The sequence below is a fragment of the Propithecus coquereli genome, unplaced genomic scaffold (genome assembly GCF_000956105.1).
Source record: "Propithecus coquereli isolate 6110/MARCELLA unplaced genomic scaffold, Pcoq_1.0 Scaffold142, whole genome shotgun sequence".
NCBI lineage: Eukaryota > Metazoa > Chordata > Mammalia > Primates > Indriidae > Propithecus > Propithecus coquereli.
Window position 1 is genome coordinate 1755884 of NW_012138525.1, and position 26130 is coordinate 1782013.

The following is a 26130-nucleotide window of genomic DNA, read 5'->3' on the forward strand; positions in this document are numbered from 1 at the left end:
CTATTTACACAAAGCATATATGAATAGTAATGAAAAATAAAGAGGAGAGTAAAAATTACCCAAATTCTGCTACTTAAAAGGACAGCATTTTAGAGAACATATTTTAAAGTGCCTTTCTGTTTACTGTGTAACCCGTATTTTTTAAATTCAACAAAATGATGTTGTGAAGTTCTTTCTATATTTTAACCAATTCCCCAGATCGCTGTTGGACATTCTGATTGCTTCCAGTTTTTCATCATTATGCAATGCTGTGATGAACAACCTTATTCTTGTTTTTCTCCCTCTTTGTCTCGTTATCTTCTTATGGACAAATTCCTTGAAGCAGAATGTTATCAGCTGTATTTGAAGTTACTTAAAATGTTCTAAGGGGATAAGATTATCAAGTACTGATAGCTTAATACCCTTTGTCCTGCTCGTACCAAAAGCTATTTTTCTTCCCTTTGGTTTCGTTTCTCTCTACAGCTGCAGTACCACGCAGGTCTAGCGTCTGGCCTTTTGAATCAACAGTCACTGAAGCGTTCCGCTAATCAGATGGGAGTATCTGCCAAACGTAGACCAAAGGCTCAGCCCACGACTCTCGTCTTACCACCTCAGTAAGTGATGGGTTTGAAAAATTACTTTAGTCCTGGATGAACTTTTACTTTATTCTTGTTTTTGGCTGGTGAGAAGTTACTGTTTTTTTCAAAATTGTTTCTTACTTTTAAAAAGGTACCTATCTATCAGGATTAGAAACCAAGCATGACAGTAACATAATAATTTGCCTAGATTTTTATGTAGCAGCTGTCATGCAGTTCATATTGTATGTATTTTGTGTGTGACTTTCCTATCTAGGATTTGAAGATATCCGATAGCTTATTTGTTTCTGTATCACATTCCCAAAGGAGGCAGAAATGAGTACGCTATCCTTATTTCACAGCTGAGATAGCTGAGGAGCACATTCTGATAAGCTACAGACCACCTAGAGAATCTGCTAGAGCTGGGATTAGAATCAGTGCTGAGCTCACTTGTTTTTTGTTAAATAGTAATATTAATATATGTGCTCTTCTTTCTCCCAGTAGGAGGGATAACAGATACAGTAAGGATCAGAGAGTGTACAGCTTACTGATTTTTTCACACATGTGTACGTCCATGTAGCCACCACTTTCAGAATCCCATAAGGGTTCCTCCTTGTGTTCCTAGTCTATACCTGTGCTGCCCTCCTCCTCAAGTTTAACACTATTCCGATTTCTTTAAACAGTTAAAATTGCCTGTCCTTGAACTTCATATAAATGGGATCACATAATATGTCATCTTTTGTATTAGCTTTTTTTTCACTCAACATAGTATCTGTTAGATTCATCCAATCTGTCTGTTCCTTTTTTTGTAGTGTAGCGTTCCTTTGAATGTGCCACAGTTGATTCTCCCATTTACGTGTTCAGTTATTTTGTATTAGAAGCTGTAGCAGATGAGTGCCAAAGCTCTCCAGTGATGTGGAATCAGAGATGTGGGCACGGCAGTCCTTGCTACTAGCTTGTCTGTCAGAGTGTACACTCCCCTGAGAGGGGCTGTACTCCCAAGAGACTTCAAATGCATTCACTCACCTGTCCTGCTACTCCTCTTGCAACCTCTTTTGTTTACATCCTCAGTTACAAACTGCAGTTTTACATTTCTAGTCCAAAGGAATGTTTGCATATAAGACTTGATCATTTGCCTTTGCTCAAAATCTCATTTATTTTCTGTTTGGTTAGCAAATATTTATTGTACCCACTGTGTGCCAGGCATGGTTCTAGGCCCTGGGGATATAAACATGGGCAGGACAGACATGGTCCCCTCTTCCTGAAACTTTTCATTTAATGGGAGAAAAGACAAAGCACCCTCAAACAAATTAATAATACTATAATTTTCAGCGTGATTAGTGGTAGCAAGGGAATAAAAAGAGTGGCAAGTTGTGAGGGGTGGAAGATACTACTTAAATAGGGTAGTCAAAGAAGACCTCTCCAAGGAGTCAACATGAGACAGAGACTTGGAGAATGAGGAAGAGAAAGACCAAAGAGCTGAGGGAGGAGGAGTTTACAAGGGCTGTGATTCTTCTAGGAGTCCTTTCTGTAGCCAGTGACACTCTTATACTTCTGTGATTTTCAGTCTTTCTTCACAGTTCACATTTGCTTCCAGGATAGGGTGAACATAACCAACCAGCCTCCAGCAAGTAGCTTTTGTATGCTGCATGCACTCACAGGTGCCATATTTTCCGGTCCTGACTACAGGACTAGCTAGCTTCTTTCAGTGATGCAAGACCAGAGTTTTCACTATATGGCAGAAAGCTTCTTAAGGAAAGTTACTCTATCGTTTCTCATGTGTTGATTTGGTAATTCTGCAAATCTCAACTTTCAGCTCTCTAAAGTCTATCTAATGGGCCTTGTAACTTGTCATTTTCCCTGCATGGATTGTCTACTGAGGCAAGACGTTTAGCAAGAAGTAAAAGACTTTCTAATGGTCCCATAAGACTGGAGCCAGAAAGTGTTTGTTGCTAACTCTCTCTTGACAAAAGTCAGTTCTTAGTCCATCTGTTCACCATTTGTTAATTTGCATTGGCTTGAAACCTGTTTACAGGTGACATGCTATTATGAGGACACTTAGAAACTATTTTAAGCATCAGAGCAATCAACAGACTCTGTTCTCATGCCAAAAAGAAAAAAAAAAGAGAGAAGTGTTCACAACTGTCATTATAAATTTATAATAAATCACTCAAAACACTTAGTTTCAAAGAGAAAAGTGGTTACTGTGTCTTAAGAATACAACATTGAAATGATTTCCTATACTAAGTAGCCTATTTCCTGTGAAAATTGACGGTTGCTTTTCACATCATTGAGCTGCTGGGGCCCACATTGTCCTGAATCCCTATAGAGTGGCTGTCTAGGAGGCGGGATTTGGGTCTAAAGATGCCCATTGCACTTTGACCACCTCCTATTCGCCACTCATTATGTTTGATGTCGTCTAGAAACACAACATTGCTGCTAGCCTCAGATTTTTTTTTAAGTTAAAAAATAAAACAATAGTAGTATATACATAATGTAGACTTTTAAAATACCAAAAATAACAAAAAATAATAATACTGTCACCCTAAGAAAGTTACTAAAGTTTTGATGGATATTGTATTAGACTTTTTTCTATGCATATGTATACAATTTTTAAAAACAAAAACAATCTCCAAAGATTTTATTGTAATATTATATCATATCCCAACCTTTTATTGAATGTAGTTGTTAAATTTATGGTAACATAATTTGATCTATGGAATATTTGAATTTGCATATTAATAGCAACATTATGGTTGTATTCTGTAGAAAAGTCCTGCTTACACAATTTTTATTATAAGCACAGCATAACTATATACTAACTTTGTCATTAAGGAAATCCTTTGAACCCCCTTATAAAACACCCAAATCCTCCAATAATTATTTATTGCTTTGTAACTAATTATCCCAAAATTTAGTGCTTTAACAATGATGAGCATTATCTCTCACAATTTCTGTGGATCAGGAATCTGGGAGTGGCTTGTCTGGGTGATTATGGCGTAAAGTCTGACATAAGATTGCAAATCAGATGTTGGCCAGGGCTGCAGTCAGCTGAAGGTTCAGCTGGGTTTAGAAGCTCCACTTCTGAGGTGGCTCACTCATATGACAAGTAGCAAGTTGGTGCTGGCTGTTGGCCGGAGACCTCAGTTCCTCTCCACAGCCTACTTGAATATCATGACATGTCATCTGGTTTCTTCAGAGCCGGCAATCTGAGAGAATAAGGACCAGGTGGAGGCTATCCTTTTAATGACCTAACCTCAGAAGACACATTGCATCAATTCCACCTCATCCTATTCATTCCTAAGTCTGACTGACATTCAAGGGGAGGGAATGAGACTCTCCCTTTTGAAGCAAGAAGTGTCAGAATTTGTGGACGTATTTTAAAACCACCACATTTGCCAGTGGGGAGAGACGTTGCACAAAGGGAAGAATGGCTGAGCCTGTGAGCCCCATCCACTTACTTATTCAGTAAATATTTACTCAGAGTCTACAATTGCTTGGTTCTTTGCACTGTGCTGGGGATTCAGAGATGGATAAGGTATAATCTTGGCTTTCAGGAAGCTCTGAGTAGAGTCTGGGGAACAAACAAGTAGGAGAGCATCACAGCAACGTGTCCAGTTGACTGATGTGATCCTGCAGGGCCTGAACAGGGCCACTCAGGGAGGCCCAGCCGCACTTCACCATGTTTCTCCACTGCCCGCAGTGAAGGACGCAGGCTTTATTCTGTTCGGAGAGCTAGATGCTTTCTCGCACAGGCTTACAGGATTCTAAGGGAAGGTTTTATTTCTAAACAGTATAGGAAACTGGTGAAGGGCCAGTGGCTGGTTCCTCACATGCCCTCCTCTGCAGCTCTGTGCATCTCTTAAAGTGGTGATGGGTGGGTTTGTGTTGGCTTGTGTCAGCAGTTGGATGGCACTAATGCTACTACAACAAAACCACTGGCTTTGCTAACTGTGTCAAGTCCATGAGCATGGCAAGAATGCAGGACATTTGTACAGTGTGTTTGTTTTAAAAATGCAGTTGGCTTTAATAGTAGTAGTCTTTGGAAACTCACATTCCCCTCTGAGTTCCCATAGGATGAATGATTTGTGGGATTAATGTTCATATCTTTCTCCGCCTCCAAAGAAGCCTGTAAGAAGACAAAGACGTTGTTCATGATGAAAGAACTATTACCACGTGTTCACATTCAGAGGGCACTGATGCAGTGACATTACTTCCTTGATTCCCAAGTGTTCGGGTTAAATCAAGTCTTTTGCTGAAGGGGCAGTATCATCCCCAAGAAGAGCCTGTGTCCCCTGTTGCTGTGTGAACATTGTTGGGCTCTTCACCCTCATAGGATTGAGATCAGCCTGCAGAGTGGCTATCTTATCTGATTGATCTATGAGTTGTCTATTGAGATATCAATGTATTTGTTGTCAATAGGATGTAGCTGTGTTTATGCATGGTCTGCCTTAGATAGCAGCCTTGACTTTCTGATGTGGTTTTTGGTATGCTTTTGTGTTAACATGTAACATTGGTTGTAATCAACTTGACCAAACTGGATGGCCTGGGACTCCTGACTCTTAGCAGCTCAGCCTGATGAAATGTTGGCTTTCAGTGACGGCAGAGGTAAAAGACTGTTCTGTATCCTTACCCTGCACACCTAGATCTCATTTAGCTTGAGGGAAAACAAATAATTTTTCAGAAAGGTTATTTTTAAAAAATACTACCTCCATCCCCCAGGAGTTGTTAGGACAGGCAGTTTCTCTTGTATCAGGTTATCTTCTGTGAAAAGATCCTGCCTGTTGAATTAAAGGCACATTTCCTTTCATGGGCTTCCTTCTCTGTAGTCACTGGGGATGAGCTGTTCGTGTTCCCAGCTAAGAGCAACCCTCCCACTTGCCAACTAGGTCCCATCTCCTCTCACCTGCTCCGAGCCGTCTCTCCATTGATCTCTTTTTCCTCTCCTGTACCATCAATATTTCCCTTTCTCCTGGTCATTCCTATAGTAGACAAAACATGCTTATCCAGAAAACTATCTCCTGTAAGAACATCTGTCTCTGTCTCTTAACCCCTCCCACCTCCCACCTCATGTCTTTCCTGTTTACAGCAAAAGTTCTCCAAAGAGTTGACTGTGCTTGTTGTCTCCAGTTTCTCCACCACCCCCGGCAGCCACTCTTCTGATCTCTGTCCCTACACCTTAGTTTTGCCTCTTCTAGAACTTCACATAAATGGAGTCATACAGAACATGTTTTCTTTCTGATTTCTTTTACTCAGCATGATGTTTTTGAGATTCATTTATGTTGCATGTATCAGTGATTCATTCCATTTTATTGCTGAATAGTATTCTCTGATGTTCTTTGGAGCCTACTTGTGCCATTTTCTCAGAATTTTGCATATGTTTCAATGTTGTCTAATATCTTCAAGAGTGCAGAGTCTTCATGCTTTGATTCTTGGATGACCTACCTGTCAGGTTTGAGTAACAACAACACCACAAAAACAGCATGCAGTGACAAGTGTTGCTGGAAAGAAGTGCCACCTATTCAGGAGGTAACAGGGATAATGACACAGCACTCACACCTAGGGGTTCCAGTGTTTGAACAACAGATTGCCTTCCGTACGGCCGGTAACTTGGCTCTGGGAGTTTAACTGAAAGAGGCTCATTTTCTGCCACTGCCTTGCATGCTAATTCCCAAGAAGATCATCAATTTGAAATTACACGTGGTGCTTATCCAGATGATTGGATTCTTTCCAAGGTGTGTGGTAAATGCTGCTTCTGTTCTTGAAAGGTAGAGACTCATGTTGTCTTTTGCTTAATTTAAACCAATAGGAATCTTGGAGAGCAAAGCAGCAACATGAACCTGTCCCTGGCGATAGTGATGCACGAAGGGGGGAAGTTATCGTGGTCATTGATGTTTAAACCGAGCAAGGCAAATTCTTGCCAGGATGAAGCTCACTAAACCAAAAGTCTCTTCTTGCAGCTTCCTGACCATTACATCGGCATCTCTTCTGTTACTGATCTGTGAGACTTTTTAAAAGAGTTTTATTTTTTTTTTCCTCAGCCATACAAGTAAGAACCTCCAGGTTTCTGCAGTTCCATTACAAAAACGTTGATGTAGATGCCATTTGCATAGTGACTGTGAACATGTGTGTCCTTGTAGGGGCTTGATTTTCTTCTTGATTACCTGCTTTGTTTTGCTCCTGAGACTCCTGATATCTTGTTGAGGACAGAATTTGGTTATATGGTGATTTCTTGATATTAATTCTTCAACTTCGACAGTAGGAGCCTTGAACGAAAATATCTGACATCTCTGTTTATTTGAGTTCAGTTTAGTTTTCCCATGAGCGAAATAACTGAATAAACCACGAATGAGGAGCAAACTGGTTCATTATCATGATCCTTAGAAATAAAGAGCATCATCCCAAAGAGTGGCTTATTACCCAGACTTATGCTCCCTGGACTTAGGCTGCTCCAGACTGTCTCACCCTGACCTTGGGCTGGTGAGCTGTTGCCAGTACTGATGTCCCACAGAGAACTTCCCAGCTGTAAGTTTCCTGAGTTTTGGAAAAAGTCATCAAAACTTGGGTAGAAATTCGCTAAGTTCTTCTTTCCCCTACTGGCAAGTATTAAGTAACAATATTCATTAAATACCACAGAGAGGCTATGTAATAAAGAAATAATCCTAGGCCTAGGTGGCTATAACTCTCCAGAAGAGTTGAAATTGAGAATGTAATTAAAGATTAAAACATTGTTTGCATTCTAGAACATGGAGAAATCTTTTCTCTCCATTGCGGGACCATATTAATAAGGAAGAGATCAGTTTCCAATAACTGACACTACCGAAGCTCATTTATTAACATCAGTCGTGTTTAAGCTGTCTGACTCAGTACTTTTGCCTTTTTCCTGCAAGAATGGAGTTGTCTCCAGGAATAGTGAGGGATACCAGTCTTATTTCACAAACTGTATCCATATCTATTCAGCGTCCTGAGTTTGAATAGGAATGTGTCAGATGGCAAGGGTTACCAGTATTGGGATCTTAAATCCTAGAATTCATTGCATTCCTCTCTTTTGGCAACAGAATAATTTTCAGTCTATTATTTTCAGCCAGGTTTTGTGCAAAAGTTAAAAGATTGGTAGGAGCTGGCATACCTAGCTATTTTAAGGTTTTATAGTTGTGGCTGGTGGCAGGGGGTGGGAGCACTGTAAACTTCAGGCCATCTTCATGCAGTGACAGAAAGAAATTCTTTATGGTCAAATATCTGGCATTCAGAGCTCCATGAAGCCAGCCTGCATGCTCAGCCTCAGGGTGGGAACTCAAAAGCCCAGAGCCCTGCCCAACTGGATTGTAAAAGTTTAACTGCCCAAGCACCATTTCTTTGTCCTTCTGCTTTTTGTTGCCGTTCACACTTGCTTTCCATTTGCTGTGAAGTAGAATCGGACACACTTCCTTACATGTCCAGTCTCCAGTGTTGCCGTGTCTTCATTGTTCTTTAGAGCTTCTCATTTGAGGGCTTAGAGAAGACACACTCAGCAGTAATTCCTGAAATGTCCTTTTTTATGTGTTTATGTGCTCCTGTTATTGGCAGGTAGGGGAAGAAAGTGTCTCTCTGAGTCTGTCATTGATGGGATAAGGAAAATGTGATTCAGTGATTGGGCAGAAAGAAACCTTCAGCTCCTCACTTGTGTAAGGCTTCAGTTTTATATCTCTTCCAGGGCATTTGCCACCTTTGGCCCAGTGTTGTAGTTAGGCAGAATCCTTGAGGACCAGGACCAGAGTGATCTGTGTCTTCTTTACTGCCTGGCCTTAACTCATGCACTGAAGATTGAACGAATGAGTCCTGAAGGCTAGTTCCTCTCTGTGCTGCTCCCCTGGCTGATGAGGCTGAGAACATCTTTTTACAAGATGTTCTGGACATGTGTTTGTACTGCCTATAGCTCTTAGTGAATTGGAAGTGCTGGGTGTTTAAATGGCCAGGAACCAGGTGCTATTTAGACAGACAGAAATGGCCACAGGTGAGGCTCAGGAGTTGCAGGTCTATCCCCGGTGGCGATCCATCCTGCTGAGTGAGGATGGATAGGATTGCATTTGGAGGTTCTGGCAGCAAGTAGGGTCCGGAATCCAGGCGGAGGCCTGGCAGTGTGCAACTGCAGAGAGAGCACCCCTGGGGCTGAGGAGAGAGGCTGATATGTGCAAAGTGCTATATTAGGAAGATTAAGTAAGTAGCAAGATGCAGATAAATAAGATAGTCCTTTGTAGCTGTTTAAAAGATAATTGGTTAATGTTACTTATCTTTTATCCCCTCTTTGGGCTGTAGAAGAATCTATGGGAGAAATAAATGAGGAATCCCTTATAAATATTAATGCAAAAATCTGTCTTTGGAGAATAAATATAGGGACATTTTGTTTTAAATGCTCTATGTTGTTGTACTTCATTAGCATATATGTTGTAAAAGTTACTTTCCTTCCCTTGAGAGAACCATATTCAGTTCAACTAATAGGCACAGACTGAATCTGTACCTTGTGGGGATCAGAACACTTTAGAAGGACAGGAGAACTGATTTGCTCCTCTGCGCACTAGCCAGAGGGTTTCCTTGGGTCCCCCATCTTTGGAAGTGGTGGCTTGTGGCAAGAAGCCAGGAGGAAGTCCAGATCCTGCCTTGCTATCTAGACTCTTTGTGTGGACCTTTGATTCCCACTGCCTGGTCCCCCACTCTGTGTGTGTGTGTGTGTGTGTGTGTGTGTGTGTGTGTGTGTGTGTGTGTTTATACTTTTCACTCTGAAAGTATTTCTTAACATTCTTTCCATAGGCTAGGTGTGTGTCTGACCAGGCTAGGAATATAAAGGTGCAGAAAGTACTACTTCATATATACAGATGAGAAAGATAATGAGTTGCATTTGAAGCATGTGAAGTTTGAGGTACCCTTAAGCCTTGGGTGAAATGATATGATGGACTGGACTTACTTTAAAACACTCCAGTCCCAAAAGTGTTGAGTCAGGGGTGTGGTAAAAATAGTTGCTAATTGTTGAAACTGGATGATGAGAACACTGCACTATTAATGAGTGTAGGGATGGTAGGAGAAGACTCGGGAGTGGATAAATTCTGCCAGGGATTGTGGGGGAGACCAGAGGAGGGCCAGCAGAGGAGGAGTTGGTGACAGAGGCCTGTTCCACCCCGCCACCCGACCCCACCCACCCACCTTCATGTGGCCCTTGCAGCCTTTCCTGTCTGGTTCTGGTCCTGGCTTCACTCTCAGCTGGCCTGTCCTGTGTTTGTCTCAGACCTGTTGTGACATGGACTAAAATTTAAAGCTCAGTATCTTCCGTGGATGGTGAATCAAAGAGAAATTGTATAAAATGGAAAGCTGTAATAAAGAACCTGGCCATTAAGCACTAAGTCAAATGTGGCAGCCTGCAGAATCAGTTTAAAAATTATGTTTCATTGCATCCTCTAATTGCATTTCTTCTTTAAAGGTGATTTTATCCAGGAAGACAGCTGTCTAGTGTGGTTATGACATCACTCTGGCCATCACTGAGCAAAGGAAGAAAAGAAATGGGTGGTTGTGTAGTACAGCTCATCAGACAGAAGCTGGATCTTTTTTTTTTTTTTTTTTAATCTTTTTGCATAACAGAGTCAGAGCTTCAGGATTGTTAATATTTCACACCATGCCATTCCCAGCTAAGCTGGTTGCAAGTGAAACTCTTTTTTATAATCTTTCTGTTCTTTCCTGGAATGAAAAGTAATTTTGGTGGTCTCTTGATGTGTGTTTCTTTTTCTTTTTCTCTCTCTGCCATATAGGTCATTAGTAACCCATAGATTTTGGCCCAGAGAGTCCCTATTTAGGGTTATAAGTGATCAAGAAGCAGGGAGCCAGTTTCTCTCTTTACCTGTGCTGAAGATTCCGTAAGCTCTCACAGGCACAGTTAGCTCAGTAACGTGAGAACAGCTGTGAGTAGGAGGTGGCTTTGTCTCTTAGCTTGGGTTTTTTAGGTTAGAATGGATTTTGATCTTGTGGTACCAGTCACTGTGAGAGTACTCATTTATGGCAGATATGCAGGATTCTTAATAATAAAGCATGAAAAATCTGTTTTGGGCACAGATTATACCTGTTTCTTACTGAGACATTAAATATATCATCTTTCCAATTTTGTTCAGTGTAGAAAGTACTGGACATTTTGTTTGGAGGCAGCGGTGAGGGGAATGAGAATGTGTTTCTAAGCCTCAATTAACCTCTGAGCTCAGGGGCCTACTTGTCCTTAGGATGAACAGTCAGGGCCAGTCCTCACCTCGGGGGCATTTGGATAGCTGGATAATAGTGGACTAGAATAGGCTCCAAGGTCAAGGGACCAACAGCTGACATTGGGAGCCAGAGCTGTCCTCTGGAGGCAAGGGAGGCCAGTGACTCCCAGGCAAACCTGGCTGCACATTAGAATCCTGTGGGGGCTGTTTGGGAAGAGAGGCCCACTCACCCATTTCCTTAAACAGCTCTCAAGATGACTGCTGTGTGCAACCGAGATTCAGAACCACTGCTCCTGAAGGAGTGCAGGGAGTGCTCCAGGGGTGGAGGTATCTGGAAAGACAGTTGTCAGGACATCTACAGGACGAAGGCAATGATTATTGTGGGGGAACACTTGGCAGGGCTTATTTGCTCAAGGCCACAGAAGGGAACCTTCTGGAATTTAGAAGAACGTGGATCCTAACTTTGTTGCTTCCTCATCAGCTCCCAAAATGTATCTGGGGTCATCAGTACCAATCATTTCCTTAACCAATTTTGGCTTGTGACCCTCAGAAAAGCATAAGTGGGTGATATTTTATTTTTTCCTTTGAATATATTCTTATTTTATATAAGTGGTTTGGTCCTTCTAGTTATTAATAGTATCTATAACTAAGCATGTTGCGCTGTCATTATGGACACTTTTAAATGCATTTATGTAAATGAGAAGTATACAATTTATTATGATCTGATGTGTATTTTTTCTTTACAGCTGTATTTTTTAACAGGTTTATTAGGGGTTACAAAAAATACAATAAGTTGCATGTGTTCAAGTGTGTAAATTGTGACATATGTATTATGTAACTCTGAAACTATCACCTTACCATAATCAAGACAACATATTCATCACCCCAAAAGTTTCCTCTTGCCCCTTTGTTATCCCTCTCACCCCCTCCCAGGCAACCACTGATCTGCTTTTTGTCACTGTAGATTAGTTTGCATTTTCTAGAAGTTTATATAAGTGGAATTATATAACAGGTACTTTTTTTTTTAAACTGGCTTTTTTACTCAGCATAGTCATTTTGAGATGCATCCATATTGTTGCATGTATTAATAGATCATTTCTTTTTGTTGCTGTATAGTATTCCACTGAATGGATATACTACAATTTATTTATGCATTCATCTGTTGATGGACAATTGAGTTGCTTTGGCTATTGCAGATAAAGCCAGTATGAACATTCTTGTATAAGTCTTTGTATGGACATGTGTTCTCATTTCTCTTGGGTAAATACTTATGAGTACAATATCAAGGTCATATGGTAGATGTATGTTTAACTTTTAAGAAATTGCCCAACTGTTTTTCAAAAGGTTGTATCATTTTACATTTCCACCAGCAAGATATGAATGTTTCAGTTGCTCCACATCTTGACCAATACTTGATATGATTAGTCTTTTTAATGGTAGACATTCTAATAGGTATGGAGTCATATCTGCTTGTGTTTTTAACGTGCATTTCCTTAATGACTAATGATGTTGAGCATCTTCTCACATGCCCATTTGCCATCTGTATATATCTTCTTTGGTGAAGTGCAGGCAAAAAGGTAGAGGCTTGTTGTATGAAAAATTAATTTGGAGAAATGTAGGTTTTCAGAATTTCCTTTGATGGCTTTGAAAATGCCTGAATGTAGAATCTGTCTTAGATAAATTATTATGCATTGATTGATCAGTGAGTTTGTTGAGTATCTACTGTGTGTTCATCATCCACCAGTTGCTGTGGAGAATTGAGAGGAAATAGTCATGGACTGGAACACTCGGGAGTCCAAACACTCCAGGTTTTACTTGAATGTTTCATGGTGTTTTTTAACCTTGTCATCTTCTTTCCTATACAGATGTGATAGCTGTGGGGCTGGAGTTGGTTGGTGCTGGTGGCAGGCTTTTAATTCATTCTGATTTTTTTGGTAGGAGTACTCATCTTTGAAGCACTGGAGTCTAGACTCTGGCTATTCTTTATCTGTAATTGTTATTTATTTGCACTTTGCTTTTTATTCATTTTTGCAATTCATCAAATAAAATCTGATGTCCACAACTCTAGGTGCTAAGGATGCTTAATATCCTGTACCTTCCCTTCAGGAGCCTGCAGTGTACCTTAGAGACAAGTAAAGAGGCATTGGGATCCAGAGGAAGGATATATGATCAGTTTCAGGGTGATCTCACTTCCTCCTGCTCCTCTTTGTCCCCTGGAAACCTTGTTTTTAACCCTTCAGTAACCACCATACTGAGAGACTTTACCAGACTGGGTGCCAGATCAAACTTACAAAAGAAGGCCGGGTGCAGTGGCTCACGCCTGTAATCCTAGCTCTCTGGGAGGCCGAGGCAGGCGGATTGTTTGAGCTCAGGAGTTCGAAACCAGCCTGAGCAAGAGTGAGACCCTGTCTCTACTAAAAATAGAAAGAAATTAATTGGACAACTAAAAATATATAGAAAAAACTAGCCGGGCATGGTGGCGCGTGCCTGTAGTCCCAGCTACTCGAGAGGCTGAGGCAGGAGGATCGCTTGAGCCCAGGAGTTTGAGGTTGCTGTGAGCTAAGATGACGCCACGGCACTCTAGCCCAGGCAACACAGTGAGACTCTGTCTCAAAAAAAAAAAAAAAACTTACAAAAGACCCTAGTCTCTAATCTTGGTGAATACATCCTAATAGGCCAGGAAAGTCTCTTGGGATTTTCTTGTGTACCCAGCCCAAAGATAGAATCCATTATGGATTATTGGGCTGAACCTTCTCATGCTTCTCCAGCTCTCTTACCCTGCTATATTTTGGGGCTCAGGCAAAGATAGTCCCAGGTATATCTTTTAAAGGAATGTAACTCTTGGCTCTAGAGACTTTATCTTTTTATGCAGTTTCCCTAGCTCCTTACACAGGGAGTTACATTTGCTGAAACTTAATGTCCCCAGATAATAAACCTAGGGGCATCACACTGCTCCAAAGAAAATACCCTTATATGTCTCTTAGAGTCTTAAAATAAAATATCATTTCTTTTTTTTATGATGTCGTTAAGCCAGTGTGAATCCTAGGCACGGTAGCTGTAGGAAGCTGTTCTTTCTGTATTTGATGTAAGACAAAATAGATTTAGATTTTTTTTGATGGACTTGGGCATCTTGGAAAAAATAAAACAATTGAAATTAAATAAATTAATTGATTAAAACCACCCATTTCCTTTTCCTTTCCTTCCTTCCCTCCAGCACCTCTTCCTATCAGTTAACATGGACCCTGCCTTTCAAGTATGGCACGCACAGAACCAGACTTTACACAACAGATGTGGGGCTAGGGTAGGTTCTTATTAATACAAATTAACATCTCCTCGCTTTTTTTTTTAATACGTTTTTATTTTTAACAAAGGAGCACTTAGAATTTAAATGTCTCTTATGACCAATTACTGCAATGTAGTTCATTCAGTAGACATTTAGACAGTATGTGGCATTGTCCTCACCCCTAAGGAACCTCTGGTATTGTTGAGTGACAGTATTTATTTAGAGTGTCTTGAAAACCCAGACCTGGAAGAGCCAGGAGGCATCTCCTTTCTACCCTCATTTCATGGTTAAGGAAACTAAGGGTGCAGGTAAGTGAAGTTTTTCTCAAAGACGTTCGTGAGATTTTTTTTTTAGTAACAGAGCCAGGAACGGAACCTCTGGGTTGTTCTGTTCCTCTGATGCTACTACTGTTTTCCCTTCTTAGAGGAAGAGAGAGGGTAATGGGGGAGGAAGAGAAAAAAAACAGGATGTAAAAATGTCTTTCTTTTTAGATGATGTTTTTGGGTGGTATCATAGAATCACCACCCCGTTTTGCTGTTCTTAGGTTTCACCAAGCGTGCTACTTTCCTGCTTGCTTACTGAGGCTTGCATGTGAACCTCGCAGGGGCCACGAGCTCATTCCTTCTGGTTCTTTGCAAATAGCAGGGGATGGTTTCAGCATTTGTGTGTAAGAATGAACGCTTTCTGCTTCAGTGCTCCTGTGGCCCTGGAGCTCTGCTCTTTTAGCGCCGCTTTTTGGCAGAGCAGCAATACTTTATCAGCCAGTAGGAACAGATATTCCTGTTCTACAAATGAGCCCAGATTTATAGATTCAGAGTTCAAAGAAATGAGATGAGAGATCACCAACCAAAGCAGTCCACAGTGAGGGAGGAAACACTGTCAGACTGGTTAATAATGGAAGCCTACCACACAAGGCACTCACATAATTCTTACATTCATCCTCTGAGAGGGACCGTTACTCTCCTTAGCTTTACAGGTGACAACACTGGAGGTCTCATACCTTGTCCAGGGGCTCCCAGCTGGTAAGTGGTGGGACTAGGCTTCTAATCTGGGCACAGGGACTCCGGAATCCACGTATATAACTGTATGAGGCAGAGGTGTGCCTCGTGTTCACCTCAGTGGTGGATTAGGTTCTCGGGAAGCAGATGCTGAGAGGGAGTCGGGGTGCAGTGTATTCATTAGGGACTGCTGCCTGTGAAAGGAAGTGGGGGGAAGCAGGACTGGGCAGGGAAAGTCGGCAAACTGCAGTGCAGGCCCAGCAAAGCCTCGGCCAGCCTAGGAGATCTCTGGAGTTAATGTTACCCTGAAGTCGTCCTGTGTGGGCCAAAAGGCTGAGCCTTTGTATCCCTGCCTCACTCAGTGACTGAGGCAGGTGACTCCGGGAAGGCCATGACGTCGGCGAGACGGCTGTCTGCTGCTGAGGCTGACCCTGAATGAATTGACAGCTGGAGGCTATATGCTGACCACTCTCCCAGAGCCGGGCAGCAAGTTCTTCCTAGAATTAGGGATCTGTTGACGCATCTCCCTGTCTACCCTGATCCTCATCAACTGCGACACTATTTCTATATGGCTACGTTCCAGAATGCTGGTAATTAATTATTTATTTTCCCGAAGTGGCATATTTGTACAACTTTTAAATGTGATAAAATAAGGGTTTTCTGGGTAAACAAGCCTGAGTTATTTTATTTTTTACAATGAATGCCAACTAATTTTAAACTCCACTTGGCCCTTGAACAATGCAGGGGTTAGGGGCACTGATCCCCACACAGTTGAAAATCTGCATATGACTTGACTCCCCAAAACCTTAACTACTACTATTAGTAATAGCCTACTGTTGACTAGAAGCCTTACCGATACCGTAAATGGTCAATGAATACATATTTTGCATTTTATATGTGTTATATATTCTTACAATAACATAAGCCAGAGAAAAGAAAATGTTATTAAAAGAACCATAAAGAAGAGAAAACATATTTACTGTTCATTAAATGGAAGTGGATCGTCATAAAGGTTTTCATCCTCGTCATCTTCACGTTGAGTAGGCTAAGGAGGAGGAAGAAGAGGAGGGCTTGGTCTTGCTGTCTCAGGGGTAGCAGAGGTGGAAGAAAATCCACGTGTAAGTGTACCCACGCAATTCACAGTGTTTTCCCCATCAAGAGACTTACGTGTCTGTTTATGTCCATGTGTCACAGTCTACCCTATGTCTCTCAGTTCTACTTCTTCATACACGTTTAGGGAGCCACTCCCCCAGGGGTTCAGTGGGGCCTCCCTTGCTGAGGAAGAACTTAGAAGCTTAGTGAGGTCAACTATAGCCCCTGCAGTTGGTCTTGGGGCCGCAGGGGGTACTCATTGTCTCTCTCCTTTAATATCCATTCTAGATTCTGATCACCCTCAGCTCAACCTCTGCTGGCTCCAGTGGCTCACCCAGAGGCCAAGACCCAGGGGTTTATCCCTGCCAGGCTTGACCCTATAATCACCATGCCTTTCTCAGGCCAAGGTTGCTATGTCCCCATTCACAGTCAAAATTGAGCAAGAGTGTACCTAGGGGTACCCATGTGGCTCCTCTAGACTCCACATGTATTCCTCTCTGCTCCCTCTGTATACCAGCAGCCCTGCCTTCTTAGGATCAGAGTCAGTTGCTCTGGCAAGATAGTGACTCTTCTTTTTGCCTACTGGTCCCTGGACCAGGAGCCCAAAGTGCCATGTGGCAGCCATAGCTTATAATGCAGTGGGACTCTTGCTGTATCACCATACAAAAGTGTGCATCCTTGGGGACCAAGATCTCTAATTCTGAAGAGCCCAGAGTCATGCAGATGGGTTGGCTGAAGTCCCCCAGTGGGAAATCAGGAGTTATGGATTGTAGGGGATATTTCTGCTTCTTCCCTTTGGCTCCCAGACCCATGTATTCTTCCTATTAGGGGCAGAGCACCATAAAAAGGTCTCTGGTTCAGCACATATACTGCATCCTGGAGGATGGTGCCCCATCTTTGCAGAATATTACCTCCAAGCTGGTGCTTCAGCTGTGCCTTCAGAAGGTTATACCATGCATACTGGGTGGCGGTACATGATGGGACCAATGGATCCCATGATCAAGGCACACACTGCATAAAGTGGGTTCTTTGATTCGATGTGTTATTTTGTGAGATCCTGTGCTGGAGGCTCAAAGATTCTCAGTAAACCCCTGGATGATGGTGCCGTTTCAGGCTCTGTGAGCCAGAAGGGCAGACCCGAAGCTGGAAGGCATGTCTGTTCATGTGAGGATGAATTACCAGCCTTCCAGGATAGAAGGGGCCTAATGTAGTCAGCTTGCACCAAGTAAATGGTTGGTCTCCTTGAGGAATAGTACTATATTGGGAGCTCAGTATTGGTCTCTGTTATTGGCAGATTGGACATTTGTTGGCTTCAGTAACTAGATCAGCTTTAATAAGTGCAAGTCCATGCTATTGGGCCCATTTCTGCCACTGTGGCCACTTTGTTCATAAGACCATCATGCTAACAATGGGATGGCTGATGTCAGCTGGTCAGGTTATTTTCTTGGTTGTTTAATGCCTTTTCCATGGTGGGTGACAACATGTGAAACAAAGCTCTTCCACCCTTCATGCCCATCCCCCACAGGTCCGTGCACATGTCTGGCCCCTCAGACTTTCTTGTCCTGACTTTCCAGTCTTTCCCTTAGGCCCTTGACAATCTGAGCATGCCACTCACCACTGCTCAGGATTCCATCTACAGTCTAACTTTGAGCTGCTTCTTTTTCCATACAAAGTTTTTACCTTACTGCACTGCTCAAAGCCCTGCCCATTGGGAGGCTTTCCCTTCACTGCTGTCTTTCATGGCCACCCTGAGTGAGTCTGTAAAGTAGCTGCCATGCACTTTTGGCTTTTACCCACATGCCAAAATGACCTATCTGTAGACCAAGTTTGGACGTTCCTTTCTCCAGTGGATCGCTAGGATGCCCCATACAACCATAGGCACGAGTTGTGGGAGGATGCTGGGACTACTGTGGTGGGTGTTATATATATTACGACAAAGGGCAGGAGAATTCGCCTGAAGGCAAAACTTTGAGTGTATACTGTTGTCCATCCCTCAAAATACAAACTGTTTCTGAGCCTCTTTTTTGATTGGGATAGGAAAAAAGATATTGACTACATCAGTGGCTTTGTATGACCTGAGGCCATATTATTCTGCTACAGCAAAGATGCCACATCTGACACAATGGCTGTGATCGGGGCGCTCTACCTGACTGAGCTTGTAGTCGTCTGCAGTCCTCCAGAACCCATCTGGTTTCTGCAGGGGTCCAACTGATAAATTAACAAACATATATGGGGACCTGCATCCTTTAGGCCCTTCAAGGTGGCACTAGTCTCCACCACTGCCCTGGGACACAATGTTGTTTTTGGTGCCATGGAGGGTGGGAGAGGCGGGAGCAGGGTAGTATCAGAGACTTCCATTTGGCCTTCCCCACTCTGGTAGGTCTTACCCCACAGACAAAGGACCTAATGCAGTGGTCACACAAACTGCCAAGTACGGTAAGTCCTCACTTAATGTCATCGAAAGGTTCTTAGAAAATGCAACTTTAAGTGAAATGACATACAACAAAACCAGTTTTACTAGAAAGTAATTGATAGAAACAAGAGTTAAGTTCCTGCAGCATATTTCTGGTCACAAAGACATCACTAGACTTCTAAATAAAGACCAAAACACTTCTAATATTAAACATTGAAATAAATGTGAGCTATATATACATTTAAGAAAGATTAATAAGAACAAGATAATTATTTACCCGCTCATTCCAGTTCAGGGTCTTGAGTGGCCACAGCCTCTCCTGGCAGCTCAGGGTGCTAGGTGGGAACCAGTCCTGGACAGGATGCCACCCCTTTTCAGGGTGCACTGACACACACTCCCCCACACTCACTGAGGCTGGGACCATGTAGACATGCAAGTTCACCTAATGTGCACATCTTTGGGCTGTGAGAGGAAACCAGAGTATCTGGAGAAAACCTACACAGACCTGGGAGAATGTGCAAACTCCACATGGACGGTGGCTCTAGCCGGGAATCAAAAATTTTTTTTCTCATCAACGTGATAACAAAATGACATCGAACAAAGCGACATTATTCACATGCCTGCTGTATGTCAATTTCAATTGCACACCATCAGATGGGTCTGTGGACCCAGGGGACAGACCCACTGTAAACAGAACCTTGAGCAGGACTCCATTTATTACCTGCTCCCCGCTTAAGGGGGGCATGTCGATGTTTTGGGTCTCTGAGAATCTGTTGACTGGAAGAAGTGGCTCTTGCAGCTGACACCAACCTTGAATGAGCTGACAGCTGGAGGCCATGTGCTGACTGTCCTCTCCACTGCCAGGCAGCAGCGCCTTCCTGACGGGGAGCTGGACGGTACATTTCAGTGTCTACCACACTCTGCCTCAGCTGTGATGCTATTGCTATAGGGCCGAGATCCAGAATACTTATATTAATTCCTCCCTTCTCCCCCAGTATTAATTTTTTTTGCACAACCTTTCAACATGGTAAATAAGGGCTTGTAAGGAAAAAAACTTTGCTTCTTTTTATTTAAACATGAATACCAACCGATGTTAAACTCTTGTGTTTTTTATCATCCGCAGATTTAGGTAAAGCACAGTGGTAGACTCTAGGACTACAGGGAGCCCTGTTCTTAGGAACTTACAGTCAAGCTAGAGATTTAGAACATCCTTTATATGAAAAGAAACAAAGAAGTATTGGCTAAACAAGCAGGTTCTGGAGAGAGACTGTTTGGGCTTGGGCCCTGGGTCTCCCATGTACTATCTGTGTGCCTGGAGCATCTTACTCAGCCTCTCTCACCCTCAGTCTTATTTGTCAAATGGGGATAGCAATAATGGAATGACAGTCCCGTATCTACCATATGGTGATCACTCAGTGAGTGCTAGTTGTGCATATATTATAATTATTGTTATGTATAGCGGAAGCAGTATGTCCCAAATAAGTATTGTGGGCAACAAGTTCCTCAGGGATTCCGGCAAGGGTGATGAGAAAGGCTACACAGGGGAGGCGAGCTCTGGAGAGTTATCTTTTGTATGAATAGTGCATTCCCTTTCAAAAGTAGATACCAAAAGAGAGGCAGTATCGATAAATTAGAATTTTGTAGATTTTTAATCCCTATTTGCATGCAGGTGTTTTCCGTATCCGTGTCTCATAAGAAAGATTCCTGTTAATGGTAATAGGAACAGTAACGAGCCAAGCCTTTTCTTTTTGTCTTATCAGTTCATATTCATATAAAATCATGTCTCCTATGTATATTTTCAATTGTAGACACACGCATATTTAATATACACAGGAGGACATTGTTTTCTTTACAAATAATGTCATGGGAATTGGGCAGTGAAGAATAATAAAATGTCATAACGGGGTCACCAGATGAACTTATAAAAAGCTCTAACAACAGGCCTTTTGGGTAAACGTCTTGGTTAGAAATAATTAAAGACTTCAAGACACTGAAAAATCTGAGTTCCTTCCTGAAACTTCAAAGAAAAATTCTGTATTATCTGTACCCCCATAATATGCTGAAATAAAAGAAAAAGAAAAAAATTCTATGTTATGTATTTTGTATTGTGTTCTATTGTATTTTAATTTAAAAAATTATTCATACATATTAAATGTGGTGCCTTAAAACAGGAAATTAGATTACAAATACCTCAGCTTTATGAGAGGACAGATATTTACAGAGCTCAGTGAATATCTGCCTGTTACCTTGATTGAATTTGATTCAGATCTTTTCAAGGTGTGGGCAGGGATAATTATCACAGGTATTTTTCTTACTTATATTAACAATAGTAAGAAAATAGACTGCTTTGAATTTCTGCAGTAACTAATGAAATTAAAATGTTCCTGTTTTCTAAGGAGTTCCTGACTAGGTTAGGAAATAATGGCTCTGTTTTAAAATATAAGTTCTGATTGGTTGTATCTGAGGGTATTTTTCTTTCAACAGGTGCAGACTTAGGTCTCTAGTGGCACCTGCATTTTTTGAAACAGAGCTGTACTTTAACATAGCAAGCATCTGTTGTTTGTATGGCTGCCTCAAAGATATTTGGGTACAAGTAGCAGTTACGAGAAACTGTCAGAAGTTATCTTGGAAGGGAAAACAGGCTCTTCTTGTAGTGCTCTGGGTTATGGTTTAAAAGCTTGCTATGCTCTGCTCTTTAGCACACCCCCAGATTCTCATTGAACTCTGCCCCTGTAATGCCAAGTATGTGATTAATTGGCCACAAGTGTTTATGGATTTCTCATTCCATGTCTGATTAGTACACAGCGTTATGTGCCCTTGACTATGAGTAGCTTACAGCCCAAGGGAAGGATGAAACTGTGTTTAGAGGCAGGTAGATAATATGAGTTCCTGGTGATTTATACAGATGATCTGTCATGAGATTATTGTAAGCTGCAGTCCTCCAAGAAGGATGATTTGGCTAGATCTGCTGCACTAATGGAAATCCTCGATGTGGTCAGAACCCAAGATCACGGGACAGGACTGGCTTTCAGGCTGCAGAGGCATGGACTCAAGGGTGAACTAAGAAACTACATCCTCCTAGGGTGACACTGAAATCATTGGCCAGGTGGGCCGTGCAAGCAAGGCATAGATCTGAAAGGACTAGGTCAGTGGTTCTGAGCTTTTTTTTTTGAATCATAGACATTCCTCCCCTTTGCAAAATTTGTAGGAAGCTCAATATATATTTGTGGAATGAGTGTGCTGGGCACTATTCCAAGCACTAGGGATCTGGGGATGCGTAACAAGACAAGATCCCTGCCCTCATGGAGACTACGACTTGTGAACATATAAATAGTGCGTGCAATTTCAGGATCCCAGATCAAGAACCTAAGGGTTTCTCAGAGAGAGAGAGAGAATCCATGTAGAGGCTCATAGACGAAACAAAAGATGCAGGAAGGTTCCAGGGGGGTTGACGTCTTGGAGCAACCTGCATTGTTGGAGACGAGCTACAGGTATTTGTTACAAGGTGTCTGTGGGCTCAGCCATGGGAAGAGAAAGCATGTTTAAGGGTCTCGACCCTTTGCAGACAAGACTGGAGCGGACTTTTGAAGGAAGCAAACATTTTCAGTAAACAGAGAAGGTATGGGGAAGAAATGTTGAGGGTGGGCCAGGGAAGAACAGTTTGAGGAAGATCTGAGGGTGGGGCTAGAGTTCTGTGTGGATTGGACTAATAGCGAACAGCTCAGTTTGTGTGTAAGCTGGGGTACAGGGGGGTAGTGGCTGAATTTGGAATGCCTTGGTTGCAGGCTGAAGTTAGATTTTTAACTAGCAGGCAGTCAAAGTATTTTGAGCAAGGTCCTACTGGTTCAGTTACTTGATAGGTGACTATATTAATATTATTGCTTCCTAATGGCAGGTGTTAGAATACAACTCTACCATACTGAAGTAGGTTATAGGTGAATTGATAATGATGTTTGGGATTTGTATTATTCTATTTTTATTTTTTTAAAAGCATGTTTATGTAGAGGGGAGGGATAAATGAAACAGGATGGCTAAAGCTGGCTGGTAAGAGTTTAGTATATAGTTCTATTCTTGGGTATGTTTGGACATTTCCATAATAAAGAGTTAAATTAAAAATAATACAGCTGATTTCATTACATTGTGAATATACTTAATGCCACTGAACCGTACATTTAAAAATGGTTAAGATGGTTTCCATTTTATGTGGTTTTTCACCACAATTTTTTAAAATGGTTAAGATAGTAAATTTTATGTTATGTATATTTTATGTTAAATATATATTACCCCTTACCTATAAAGGGGTAATATCAGACTGTGACCAGCAACCACAGAACCTACTGCTGAGGCCTCCTAAGACACATTTTCCTGGGAAGGGTCAGGGGAAGTCCTAGGTTCCTGCTGTTGTCCTGCAGGGAAAGTTCTAGGCAAAATGTTATTAATAGAACCAGTCCTTGCTTCGTGGTTTTCCATGAGGAAACTCAGTCTTAATTAATGAAATCTGAATAGGGAAATCTTTCCATAGTGCTGTAAATATGTTGTTCTAGCATTCACCAGCCATTATGTAATGCTGTGTCCTTTGTTTCTTCATCCACAAATAGTGATAATAATATTTACAACTTATAGTAGTTATGGAGTTTAAATGACATAGTGAATATTTTAAAATCTAGCAACATTTTCATCTTTCCACACTCTGACTAACCTCATTCAAAACTAGGCTTGCAGGGTATAGTTGACCTTTGAACAACACAGGGGTTAGGAATGCTGACTCCTGCACAGCCAAAAATTTGTGGGTAACTTTCAGCTCCCCAAAAACGTAACTGCTAGTAGTCCACTGTTGACCGGAAGCTTTACCTTTGACGTAAACAGTTGATTAACACATATTTTGTGTATTGTGTGTATTATATACTGTATTCTTACCGTAAAATAAGCCAGAGAAAAGAAAATGTTATTAAGAAATTCATAAGGAAGAGAAAATATATTTACTGTTCATTAAGTAGAAGTGAATCATCATAAAGGTCTTTGTCCTCATCATCCTTGCATTGAGTAGGCTGAGGAGGAGGAGGAAGGGGTAGAAGCAAATCCACGTATAAGTGGACCCATGTAGTTCAAGGGTCAACTGTAAATGATTTCCTTTTTTTCCCCCCAGATGGCAAGGTCCAGAATAAATGACTTCTTTAACGAACAGGTAACATTGATACATTAATAACTCTTCCTATGTAGATAGGCATACCTAAGTAACTAACAGAACATTTCTCAATATTTATCATATTTTCTAAAATTAAAAAGTATAAGTAACCACTATGCTAGAGCAAATTTTGAAAAAATTTTTCCTTTTAATATCATGATTTTAATTTAGTTTTTGACTATCATATTTACAGAAATGATTTTCCTAGCTCATATTCTAAAAAATTATAAATCTGAAAGTCACCTAACCCAGTCCTTGCTTTAATTGACACAGACTCTGACCTTTTGGACAGTTTTTTGCTATACAGGAATATTTTCAAAGTACCTTGGAGCATACTCTCATTGTGTATCTGGGAACTCCGAGGCTCAGGGAGCGACAGTCACATACAACTAGGACAGGAACCAGAAGTAATCCCTGATGCCCTGATTCCTAGTTGACTGTTCCCCACTGCCACAGTAGAATCCAAATTAATGAGGTTTTCTTGTACCTGTTCAGTAGGGAGAGGACCAATTTCACACAAAACTCTTCATGACTACCCATAGCATTTTAACTGCTTGCTATTGTGTCAAAATATTGTCCTCCTGACAGTTGGGATAATGTATACAGAAAACAAGAGGAGATAGAAAATTGAGTAAATTTGTAAGAAAATAAGAATGCCTTTGAAATACCTAAAAGACTGACTTAATATCATCAGAAAAACATTTGATCTCTCGCAGTGTCAGGCTGATATTTAGGGGGAGGCAGTGATTTCTTTAAGACAGAGCCTGTTTAGAATGAAGTTTCTCTGAGTTTAACACAACCTTGGAAAGAGCTCAAGATCCTGTCTGTCCGCGTTCCTACCTCTTCGCCTCTCCCCATGGAGTAAATGACTCTACTACTTTAGGGACACATCACGAGACTGCTGACTCTTGCTCATTCCCACATCCTTCTGTTCATTCTCACCTCTATGCCTTGGCTTATTCCCTGTTTCAAAAACCTTACTGAAATGTTGGTGTGTGCTCCAGGCCTCTGGTACTCATCACTGACTGTGCAGCAGAATTGCTCTCTGGAGGCTTTGGTGTTAGATGGCAGAGTTAGCCCAGACCTTAGAATCTTCCTGCTCATATACATAGTAAAAGAAACAAAAAAGAAGTTAAAACTAGCAAAAGATGCACCAGTATCAGTCAATCACAGGAAGGGACTTAACCTTTTTGAAATCTGGTAGCCAAGAAAATTATCACAGGAGATTACGGAAATCATTACCTCAGGTCGTTCCATAGCATGCATTCAATGCCAGGAGACGGAGCAGTACAAATTTGTGGGCAAAGTTTGACCCAAGAATTTAACACTCAGCCAAGTTTTGTTATATAAAAGACAGTGATGTTCTTTAAAAAAAAAAATGGATGAACTCAAGGAAAAGCTCATGAGTCTTTCTTTAAAAAAAATACTCATTGACAAAATGCAGTGGGTGAAGGGATCAACTAGCTGCATTCATTCGTTCAGCAAATATTTATCGACTGCGTGTTAGGTGCCAAACCTTGTTTGAGGCACTGGGGATATAACAGTTCATTAACTTACATTCTGATGACTAATGGTGAAGTCACTGGTCTGTTTAAATATACAGCCAAGGCCAAATAATTGTCAGGAATAATATTTCAGAAGGTAAATACAGTTATGCCTCACTTAACAATGGGGGTATGTTCTGAGAAATGTGGCACTAGGTGATTTCATCATTGTGCGAACATCATAGACTAATTTACACAAACCTAGATGGTATAGCCCACTACATACCTAGGCTATGTGATATTGCCTATTGCTGCTAGGCTAAAACTATACAGCATGTATTGAATACTATAGACAGTTGTTAGCGTTAAGTATTTGTGTACCTAAACATATCTAAACATAGAGAAGGTACAGTAAAAATACAGCATACCAGACCAGTGGTACACCAGTATAGGGCACTTATGACTAGAGCTTGCAGGATTGGAAGTTGCTCTCAGTGAGTTAGTGAGTGAACACGAAGGCCTAGGACATTACTGTACACTGCTGTGGACTTTATAAATACTGTACACTTGAAGCTACACTAAATTTATTAAAAATATTTTCTTGTTAATACTTAGCTTTACCTTCCTGTGACTTTCTCACTTTATAAACTTTAATTTTTTTTAACTTTTTGACTCTTTCGTAATAACACTTTGCTTAAAACATAAACACATACACAGCTGTACAAAAATATTTTCTTTATGTGCTTATTCTAAAGGCTTTTTTTTATTAATTTTTTTTTTTTACTTTTTAAACTTTTTTGTTGAAAACTGAGGCACAAATACACACATTAGCCTAGGCCTTCACAGGGTCAGGATCATCGGTATCACTGTCTTCCACCTCCACATCTTGTCCCACTGGAAGGTC

General features: G+C 41.3%; 1 protein-coding gene across 2 annotated transcripts in view; it reads left to right on the forward strand.

The window, feature by feature from the left end:
* MED27 (mediator complex subunit 27) overlaps nt 1-26130 on the forward strand; it is a 205373-nt gene that overhangs the window by 71566 nt on the left and 107677 nt on the right. Inside the window, exons 3-5 of one of the 2 annotated variants that reach the window (XM_012639659.1) lie at nt 463-593; nt 1800-1804; nt 4173-4187. In XM_012639659.1, coding sequence (XP_012495113.1) covers nt 463-593; nt 1800-1804; nt 4173-4180 — 144 coding nt within the window. In that variant the 3' untranslated portion in view covers nt 4181-4187. Of the gene's footprint in view, nt 1-462; nt 594-1799; nt 1805-4172; nt 4188-26130 lie in introns of those variants that run through there. The other variant, XM_012639658.1, reaches the window with a different exon arrangement.